The 11,675-nt window shown below is 41.6% G+C and overlaps 1 protein-coding gene across 1 annotated transcript; it reads right to left on the reverse strand.

Moving 5' to 3' along the window:
* Nucleotides 6,703–8,577, reverse strand: LOC109719733 (protein MAIN-LIKE 1-like). The gene is made up of 4 exons (XM_020246530.1): nt 8,013–8,577; nt 7,838–7,923; nt 7,677–7,767; nt 6,703–7,114 (listed from the first exon to the last, which is right to left on the reverse strand). The coding sequence occupies exons 1-3, from the start codon at nt 8,445–8,447 to the stop codon at nt 7,764–7,766; spliced, it is 525 nt and encodes a 174-aa protein (XP_020102119.1). The 5' UTR covers nt 8,448–8,577; the 3' UTR covers nt 6,703–7,114; nt 7,677–7,763.

The following is an 11,675-nucleotide window of genomic DNA, read 5'->3' on the forward strand; positions in this document are numbered from 1 at the left end:
CGGCTATATTTCGCCGATAGCTTTTCACCCGCTCGACGAATCGAAAATCCGACTTCGCCCCCGCGTTTAGACACCTATCAATTAGGTTTACAAGCTATCAAATGAGATCAATCTCATAATTGCCAAAAACCCCTATTTGGAGCCCTAGGTTTGCACCTATAGCAAACCACCAATAAAAACCCTAGATTCTAGCTCTAAGAAATCTCTTAAGCATGCTAGAGGTCCATTTGACCCATTTACGAAGCTAGAAATCCAAAACCCTAAGTTTCATCAAGCTAGGGTTAAGTAGCTTACCTCTTGAGCTACCCCAAAGGGATGAAGAGAAAGAGAAGAAGGTGATGGAGATGATCTCCTCCAAGTTCTCCTCATTCTTCTTCTTCTCCTCCTTCTTCTTCTTCTCTTTTCCTTCCCCTCCTTCTTTGCTTCAAGAGAGGGAGAGAGCTTAGAGAGAGAGAGAGATATGTTAGAGGGTGGAAATGAGAGGGAGAGAGAGCAATGTCCTCTCTATACCTCTAACTAAAGCAACAATTGCAGCCAAGCCCCTCCACTTTCCCTCTCTCAACTTACTCTGCCTGGGCAGATTTCGCGCGGAGGGACCAATCTCTCCCTGCTTGGGACCGGTCCCTTGGGACCTTCCCAAGTTTACGCGTTCGGGAACCGGTCCCTCGGGCCCAGGGACCGATTGCATCGCGCGCTGCCGCAACCACCAGCCGATGGGACCGGTCTCTCCCTGCCAAGGACCGGTCCCCGAGAGCAAACCCGCGCAGACCACGTTCAGGAACCGGTCCCTCCCGCCAGGGACCGGTCCCCCAGAGCAGATCTGCCAAGTGCAGGTCTTTGCACTATTTGCTCTCGCAGACTCCATTCCAATGCACTTTTTGGGTTTCGTGCCACTCCGGCTTTTCCGAAGGCTACTCACTCGACAAATAGTCGATCCTGGACGAAGTCCAACTCTCGGATTTCGAGAATTCACTTCCTTACAAGTAGGGTCCGGGTCGGGTATGGTATATCGGATATTTTGGACAGCTCTACTCCAAACGGGAGGTGTACAAGTAGCATTTTTCTTAATTTATTATTTGTAAACCAACTCGTTACAAGCTGAATTTTTCAGCTCGATGCTTCAACGAGCCAGCTCGTGTTTGGCTCGTTTCATAAATGAGCCGAGCACGATCCGGCCTAGCTCGCTCGTCGTTACACACCTACAGTTGCAGCAACAAATGCAAATATTTTATAAACTTATGAATCGGGACCGGGCGTTTTCTATCACGCACGTGGCGAGGGGGCGAGGTGTAGGGGCGTGGCGCCAGCGCGGCGGCACGCGAGGGGAGCGAGGAGGAGGGCGCGTGTGGTCGGCGGGGGCTGGGCGCGTCGTGCGCCGGGGGGGGGGCGGGGGCGGGCGAGCCGGCGCGGACTCGAGCCGCGCAGGCTTTTTTTTTTTTGTGGGACCCACTCCTATCTCTCTCTCTTTTTTTATTTATTTTGTTCTTTTCTAACCTTTCTTATTTAGAGTGTTATTGGCCACATACAAAAATAAATTTTCTTTAAATTTAAAATTAAAATTAAAATTTATTATTAATTGTTTTGAATGTGTTGGCTTAACTTTATATTTTAGTTAATTAAATATATTTTTTAAAAACTTAATTATAGTGTTTTTATAAAAATAGATTATTTATATCTAAATAATTATTAAATTAAAATTAATATTAATACATACAATCTAAAATATTTAAAAAGTAGGATAAATAATTATATATTTTAAAATTTTATTATAATTAAAACACAAACTTATGAATTTACAATCGGAACCCGAACTGGTGTTAAGATCAGTATTGTTGTTTATAATCAAAATTTACATATCTGATACAATTGATCGCAGGTAAAAATATCTCTAAAACTTCTTTATTTAATTAACTAAAATATATTATTATTTACTTTATAAAAATATATTTAATTATTTATTAATGATTTATAAAGAAGATAAATAAATCTGTTGCATAGCACGGTTCCTTAACCGGTTGCAATTTGTAAATGAAAGGGAACCAAAAATAAAATAAAGGAGGGCTTTTTTTGCAAATAGTGTAAGGTGCCGAACTTCTGTAGTTACGAAGTTGCGGTGGAATGTAATATACCGGATTTTAATATAAAAATAAAAAATAAATAAAAATAGTATAAGATACTATTTTTATTAGATTTAGAGAAGTGAAATATGAGTTAGAAACGACCTGTGCTGAAATCGGAGCGAAAACAGAAGATTTAGAATTTTCTGTGAGAAATGGGGCAGATAAATTAGCAGAAAATGCACAGTGTCAGAAAATTATAAAAACTGGAGAATATGTCAGAATTATTTTTATGAGGCTAGATTTAAAGTTTCATACCATTCTGACACCCATAGAGTGAGAAATAAAATCCGACAGTTATCTGATAAAGATTATAGTTCGGTACAGCTTTCGGTGACCAAATGGGGTCGAAACTGAAAACTTAAGATATATTCTTACTCAGTACGTTAAACCGAGCCTGCCTATCAAATTTGAGCGCAAACGGACGTTCAGAAGGGCTCCAACGACTCCGAACTGCTAAACTGCTGCCCGAGGTGAATAGTGTAATTGTTGAAGGGCTGATTTGTAAAAAGGGATTTAATCCCTTTTCTTCTTCCTCCCTCAACCATGCGACACAACCCGCACATATACACACGACACACACGCATGGAAAGGAGAAAGAGAACTCTCCCTTTCTCTCTCTAAATCTCTTCCAAAAAGAGAGGGTTTTGGTGGAGAAGGAAGCTTGGAGGAAAGTCATCTTCTTCATCTTCCTCATTGGCCATTGGAGAGCAAGCTTTGAAGGTAGGCTTCAAAACCCTTTAATGGTATCTCCTTGTAGTTTGGGTTTTAAGCTTCAAGAGTGGATTTAGAGGTATTCTAGCATGCTAAGTAAATGATTGTTGCTTAAGTTGTAGATCAATTTAATGATTTCTTGCCTAGTTGTAAACCTAGGGCTTGAAATGAGCTTTTTGAACCCTCTCATGGTAGATCTTTAAAGCTTCATTTATAATCCATAGAAATGATTTATTTGGAATCCTAGCATGCTAAATAGAGGATAAATGCTAGAATCTAGGAGCAATTTAGTTAATTCTTGCAATAGATGAAACCTAGGGTTCAAAATGCTATTTTTGGAAATATGAGGGTTTGATCTCAATTGACCCTCTGTAAACCTAATTGATAGGTCACTGAACGCGTTGGAAGCGACGGTTCGTCGATTCGTTGAGCGGGTGCGACGTTCCGGCTAAAACAAGTGTTGTAGGTTCGTGTTGACCCGGAGAGCCGAGGCGGCTTCCATAAATTGTGGGATCGGATTCCTAGCATCGTAACGAAGAACCGAAGACCCTTAATTTTCGGATCGCGAATCGGAGGTCGTAAGGTGGTTGTGCGTGGATTGGGTCGAGTCGTGCGGCGTGCACCGTGGGAGGCCGATTGCAAGTGACGACGAGCAATCGGAACGCTGTAACAGGTGGGTGGTGACCATCTCGAAGCAGTTGAACTGCTCCCTATGTCTAAGTTATATATTGATCAATTTGCATATCGATGTCTTGCATTATAGGGTGATAATTGATGGTTGGTTCTATATATGTATCGCATGCTTCTTGGTAAAGTAATGTATTTGGCTTAGCAATTGTATCTAGCATGCTTGAGGTTTATATATATGTGATGTGAAACCCTATAATGAGATGATAATTATAGATGAGAACTTCGTAATGCATTGGGTTATTGTATTGGAAACTCTAATCGTCATTGATCAAGTTGCATATTGTGATATTGCATTATAGGGTGCTAGATGGTATTGTTGCATGTTATGTCATGCTAGTGGTAGTGTAGTGTTAATGGTTTAATACTTGTACCTAGTATGCATGGGATTGAGACATAGTGTTGTGAAACCCTATAATGGCATGATCAATGTGGATTAAACTCTAGTTGGATGACAACCTAGTGAACATGTGCAAGTACAGTGTTGAGAACCTTAAACTGTGACGAGTGGCATCTAGTTAACAATAAACACGGAACGAGTGGCATCTAGTTAACATTAAACATGAGAACCTTAGTGTAGTCGAAGCACTATGAGATTGAGTACTAGAATACCTGATTCTATGATGACACCAACCTTAGTTGGTAGGATGTTCCCAGTTCAAGAGATTGGATTATACTCACATAGCCTGTCTGCTCTTGTCGGGGTCGCTCCCCACAGGCTGTGCACTCCGGAGTATTTGTCACTCGAGGGGCAGCCACGCGCGCTGCCAGGACAGTCAGTGAATCTATCCGCAGGCGGTCTCGGGGGATAGTTCAGTGAGGCTACTCCCCTATGAGACTTACAAACATGAGATTGAGAATGAGTTACTGGTTTAACCGAATGATTGGGTGATCTAATGAGTAGCTTCATTGTTAAGGATATTAGCATGATAACTAGCCTTTCTATCAGTTTTATGCATTCATTATATCGGATTGAGACATAGTTAGATGTTCACATTCGTACTTGTTATCATTACAGTAGATGCTTTCCATTACACCTATCTATCTATCTATCTATTTGTCTTCCTGTGCCTTCTTAGACCTAGTGGGGAGATCGGCGGAGTCGGCGGCGGAACCCACTGGGAACTATGGAAGATAGTTCGCACCCCCTTTTTATTATAGGGCCGAGTTCAAGTGTGCCAGCGGATGATTGCGCTAAGGGCTTAGCGCCCTAGAGGTGGTAGTAGTTTACTTTCCTATCTTGCATTAGAGTTACCCTATATATGTATTGAGAGTAGATGATGTATAGGGTGTGAAATATTTTGGGATGAATGTAAACTAAATGTAAACTAAAGTTTATACCTTGGAAAATGTAAGCTTTATATTACATTTTGGAAGCTTAATGTATAATCAAAATGTATAAAGGTTGAATGAATGTAATAGGTAGAATATATCTCTCTTTTATTCACTTGTATGTTGGTTACTCGTGATGCTTGCTCTTGATTGTTTAGCACTGTTTGTGCTCTCGCTATCGTTGTATGATCATGTATGTAATCAAGTGTATTTCCTGGGAACTTGTGTACATGATCTCGTTGTTTACCCTTGGGCGGACAGAGGAGATGCTGTCCGTTCGGCGTCCGTTCGCCGCGCCCGAACCTGACCAAATTGGTAGCTGCCTTCGGGCGGGGGCATGACAAATAGCCCCCTGACAAATTTTATTTTTAAAAATAGCCCCGTCCAAAATATATTTGCAAAAATGGCCCTGGCCCTGCCACGCAAGCGCCACGTCAGCGCCACGCTGGCCAGGCTGGGGCCAGGTGGTTTAAATGAACACGGTGAACCATTCACCGTGTTCAAACACGGTGAATGGTTCACCGTGTCCAATGTATTATATGCACCGCCCCGCGGTGTGTAGGAATACATAGGACACGGTGAACTATTCACCGTGTCCAGACACGATTAACTGTTCACCGTGTCTAGACACGGTGAACCAATCACCGTGTCCAATGTAACCATATAAACCTTAGCCAAAAATGGTTGTTGCGGATATTTGTATTGGACACGGTGAACTATTCACCGTGTCTAAACGCGGTGAACAGTTCAGCGTGTCCAATACAGATACCAGGGACTTTGCCATTTTTCGGGCTAGGTCGTGGTATTTGTATTGGACACGGTGAACTATTCACCGTGTCCAATACAAATATATTGGACACGGTGAATGGTTCACCGTGTCCAATGCAAATTTCCACCCTTAGCCATATTTTTGGCGCACAACAATAAATACAAGAATACAATACAGATACCTATCAATACACATCACAACATCACAAAATTAATACATATCACAACATCACAACATCACAACACAACAATACAATACAGATACCTAAACACAACAGTACAATACATCATCACAACATCACAACACAAGAGTACAATATACACATCACTACTAATAAAATCTCAATAAAATATCAATACCAAATAATCAAAACAGAATATATAAAATAAAAGCAAGTTGTACAATAATATATAAATATAATATCATGCTCTCCTCCTACTCTCTCGACCACGTCGCCTACCACGTCCGCGACCACGATCGACGCCATGCTCATCAAAAGGCTCCAAGATCTCCAACTGGTCTAGATGCTCTATAGCAGCACCCTCAATAACTGGCTCAATCACAGCAGTAGTAGGTGTCGGTAGTATGTCTGGCCGTGGAGGAGCAGAAGAGGAGGGCTGATCTATACGGATAGACCTCATATGTCGTCGACGTCTAAAATAAACAATATCACCTGCTCGAGCTGGATCCTGCGGTACTGGTGCTGGTGCCGGGTCCGTAACATTAGCATAATGTGGCTCCTCTATAGGTGATGATGACCTCGGTGGACTATATATGGGTGCATGGCCGGACGTCGATGCTCCACCATAGTCTGCTGGTCCTGGAGGTACATAGTCTGGAAGCGTAAGTAAAGACTCTAAAACTGCTTCCATCTGATCGGCAACCTGTGATAGGGTAGCTAAGACTCCACCTACTGAAATATCGGGCAGGACACGTCTGATCGTATAATATGATCTCTGCACAATATCGACCTGAAATAAAAGCACAATCAAAACAGATTATACGAAACTTTCTTGTATATATAAAAATTAATATAAAAAGATATTATATATTATAATCGTACTAATACTCTCTCGACGTGTCCACGTGGCTGATACGCGAGTGGTTGCCGCTGTACAGGTGTAGATATCCACCTCCTGGTGATCATCCAATACCACTGCATGTAAACAGTGGTAGCTCGTATCGGATCTGGATCTGTCTCTGGGGCCACCTCTGCTATTTCTATCAATTTATCATTCCAACGCTGAATGTATGAAGCATGGTATGCCGCCCAATCCTCATCTGCTCTGCCTCGTGAATTGATGCGAGATATGGCAAGCACTGCTTCAGGTATATGCTGTAATAGCCCAAACTGTCGTAGCACACGATCGGGATGATGGAGCTTAATAATGTGGAAGTAGACTAAGATAGTCCTCGATCGCCAAACCTGGGACCCCGCCAGACAAAAAGGTGGGAGCGTCTCTAAAACTGTGTCGTCATAAGGTCTCCATGTAATCTATTGTGAAAAATACATATGATTAGTTATCAAAATTAAACTATATTGATCTCGTGTTTCTAAGAAAAATGAGTGTTTCGGCGCTAACACTAGTGTTTCGGAGACAAAATTAAACTATATTAATCTATATTGAAGGATTTCGACGCTAACTTTGATTAAATAGATCAAAATGAGGCTTGAGGATAATGTGTGGTGTCCCCGAGTTAATTTGGAAGTGTGGGGATAGTAAACTATGAGTTTATAAAATATTTAGAGGGTATTGAACCTAAGCTCGATAATGCACTTTTGCAGGATTGAGACCCTAACTTGAAATTGATCGCGTATAAACCTAATTGAGGGTAAAGCGAACATGTTGGCGAAGTCAGTTTGGTAATCGGTCGAGCCTACCCGAAGATATCGCCAAAAGGACGTTTTCGGCTTTGAAATTCGATTTCTTTAAAACAAACAATTAATTTCTTTTTATGGTGAACAAAATTTTCAAACTAAAACAAAATTTCAAACCCAAAAATTATTAGATTAACATTGAATACAAAATTCGACAGATTGAGTAACTTTTATTTACCTGAGACTCTAACTGCTGATCCAGCTGATCACGATAAAACTCAATGTCAGTAGTCCTGACATTGTCCCGAAAAGCCAGCCTGGTATTTCACCTGATTCATTTATATCATATTAGTTATGAATAAATAGTATATACAAAACTTATAATGAAAAATTACTTACCGACACCTTAGAAGCATGTCGACAAACTCAGGCTGCGGTCCTACTACCTCAGGGCGGCCAATGTGCAGGTGGTCCCATGCCCATATCTATACAAAAATAGCATTCTTGTTAGAAATGGAAACAATAACCATGACTTAAGTACAAGTATTGTAAAGGTCCGTGTCGCAAATTATACCTGAGCTAATGTCCCAAAACAACAACACTCGACCTTTCCCCTGAGGCAGGCAGTTCCTAGGGTGCGATAAAGATGAGCTAGCGCGGCTACACCCCATGCCAACCCACAACAAAGGTCAAAATCCACTAGATGTGGCAACCATTTCAAATGCACCATATTCCCGCTTAGATTTGGAAACAAACTACATCCTATCTGAAATAGTATATATGCTCTCGCTGTAGCTCGAACAATAGCGGGAGGTGCATCTAAGGGGATATCATGGAACTGCTGATATAACCAATCTATCTTGATCTCACCACCCCTAATATCCTGTGGAACCACCCCGAGAAGTAACCCGCAGAGCTCTGCCCACTGATAGGATCCCCCTCTAGTCACAGCCCCACCATCGACGGAGAGTCCCGTAATAACTGCGACGTCCATCAATGTAATACTCATCTCTCCGTGTCGCAAATGGAAACTCTGTGTCTCCCGCCGCCACCTCTCGACTAATGCTCCCAATAACGACTGATCGAGCTGTAGGCGGCGCAATCGTGAAACATAATAAAATCCTGCTCGTCGTAATAAGTCCAACACGGCAGGATGCTCGCACTGCCATCTGTTCATTTTACAGCCATGCTCCGTAAATTCAACAGGAGAATATCCCTGCATGATTGTGAAAGCAAGCTCAAAATTAGTACATAAGTTAAAGAAGATCTACGTAAATTTAAAATGTTTTAAAAAAATTCACCTCCTCTCTGATCAAAGTAGATCTATGTCATGGCTGCTCAGTCAGCACGGATGTATCAGTAGGTCCCGGCTCGTCATGATCGTCCATTTGAAATAGGCAAAAAAATTTGAGTTAGAAACAACATGATGTAACATTAGTGCGTAAGTGTAAAAGATTTAAGAAGTTAAGTGTCATTTTCATATAGAAAAACCTATCGACGACGTCTCTCGGTCCTTCTTTGATGATTTTCAGGACAAGTACTTTTATAATGTCCAGGCTGTTTACACATACTACACTTGCCCCTCCTACTCCCAGCGGCTTCGTCCATAATATTACGGATACGCGTAGATCTGGGTCTTCCTTTTTTCCTTCTCCCGCGTGGTGGCAGTATAGGGGCAGTATAGGGGAATCATATGACGCGATCCAATAACGACGATCGAGAACGGGGTGGAACTGCGGTTCATAAGCCTTACAATAGGATAGGACAGTATACCAAGGAGAACATAAGGCATAATAATCTATGTTCATGTGTGAAGAACTACAACATGACAAAATGTGTGAACAAGGGATTCCTGTGAGTTGCAAACACAAACATGAACATGTAGAACTATTTCCATTGATAATCACTTGGTATTGATCATCACCCCCAGTAAGTATGTCGAACATGTGAAATGCAAATCGTCGAACTGTATATGCTCTAGCAGTTCTCATCCGGCTATTGATGGTGTTTTCAACAGTTGATACAAATTGCGTAGACATTGCAACGCCCTCCCCCCGATGTTTTAGAAAAATTCTACCACTCGATGAAACGTTGCCATCACAAAAGCTGTAATTGATAAGGCGCGAACTCCCCTCAACACCCCATTTAAACTTTCCGATCGGTTAGTTGTCATAATACCAAATCGTCGACCACCATCAAAAGCTTTAGCCCAGTATATCCTATCGTTATAAAGATTGTCAACCCAACGCTAAGCTTCTTCATCCATAGCCTTCAATTCTTCCTTTAATGCGTAATATTGCCGTTCTTCTGAAGCACTCCCAATTCGATAAAAAATTTAAGTAAGTGTTTTCCTTTGAAATGAATATTCATACCGGCCTTCATATGTCGCAAACACCATCGATGAGCATGACCTTCAGATTGTGGGAATACAAGTGCAACGAGGCTCGCTAGGCCTTTAAAACGATCTGAAATTAGTGTAATAACTCGAGATCTTGTTATATACCTTCTTAGGCAACTTAAAAACCACTCCTAATGTCACGCCCCGGGACCGACAGAGGCCCTCCCGGTAGCGTGCCCAGACCCGCCATATGTCAACACATATAAGGCGTCTAAAACAACAGCGAAAAATAAAACCCGAGATAATCTACATCTAGAGATATCAGAGCACAGATAGATCTATCATCTACAACAAGGTAAAAGAAATATACTAAAACAGTAAGAGTGAAACATAAGGTTATACAACATCCGTCCAAAATGGTACACAAAAGGGTGGTCTCTAGTACACTGGTACAGCTCTCAACCTCTCCAAAATAAAAACATCGAGAGGTAGACCACCTATCAACTCGTCACTCTCCGAAGAGCTAGCTCGAAGCAACGCCCTTCCCTCGGTCCCTAGCCTTTCCTGGCGTGGAAGGCTTTGAAAGAAAACATAAAACAGAGGACATGAGAACTATAATTTATAGTTCCCAGTGGGCAATTACTGACCTCAACTCAATGCACCACTAGGCCCCAAAAGAAAAGGGTAAGTCAAAAAGGGCAGTAATAATGAATAAATTGCATTTATGAAAGTATAAATAAAATGCTAAGATACTATTGCAATTAAACATGGAACTAGTATGATGCACCTTTCCTTATCACAGACAATATGTCCCTATATGGCCACAGGTAAATGTCACGGTTTACTTTATGAAGTTAAGAAGATCATGCTTTATCATGGGATCAATGTATGTATACTCAAGTGTCCAAAACTATGCTAGAAGCAAGTCCAAGTAATCCAACTACTACTCTCTATCTAGTAGTGATTCTAACATACTCGACACCGTGTCGATTTTCATTTCCAAATAAGGACCTACCCAAGGTGGTCCAGCTTGTGCCGCCTAAGTGCCTGTGGTAGCCTAACATTCCTACGCTTGGAATGTGTCTGTCCCACTCGACCCCGTAGGCTTCTCAATACCGCACGAGCGAACATAGGTCGCGTAGGCTAACTCCGGAGTGCCGGCTTGTAGGGAGCGACCCTCACAAGCATGTGCGAATGAGCACAAATGGCAAGCAAGCGTAGTCAAAACTCAAGTATCCAACCCTCATGTCTCAGATATGGCAATAGCTACTAGTAACCCAACGGTCTAACCCTAAGTCACAAAGTGATATCCAAACACTCACTTGCGTAGTGCCTCTTTATGACACTTAAGCATAACAACTAATCAAGTCCCAGTCATGTTCTAAGTTCCAATTAAGACATTAATACCAATGTTCACTATAGCCCGAGCCCAATGCCTCTTTATGACATTTGCCCAAATTCTCAAATAGTATAAGTCCCCAAGCCTCTCTAGGCTTCCAACGTCCCCAATGTCACAATTGGGCATAAAAGTTAAATACATGGAAGCGATGTTGTAAGGTACCGGATTCTAAATGTAAAAGTGAAAATAAATAAAAATAGTGTGGGATACTATTTTTATTGGACTTATAGACATAAATTATAAGTCTAGAGTGACCCGTGTTGAAATGGAAGCGAAAACAGAAGATTTAGAATTTTCTGTGAGAGACAGGGCAGACGAATAATATCTGTAGCGTGCTGCTAAACTGAATGTAAATAGTGTTCTTGGATAACTTGGAGGCCAAGTTTCCTAGATAACTTGGAGGCCAAGTTTCCTATGAAACTTGGAGGCTAAGTTTCCTATGACACTTGGAGACCAAGTTTCCTATGAAACTTGGAGGCCAAGTTTCCTATATATATATA

Source organism: Ananas comosus, linkage group 13 (genome assembly GCF_001540865.1).
Source record: "Ananas comosus cultivar F153 linkage group 13, ASM154086v1, whole genome shotgun sequence".
Classification (NCBI taxonomy): domain Eukaryota; kingdom Viridiplantae; phylum Streptophyta; class Magnoliopsida; order Poales; family Bromeliaceae; genus Ananas; species Ananas comosus.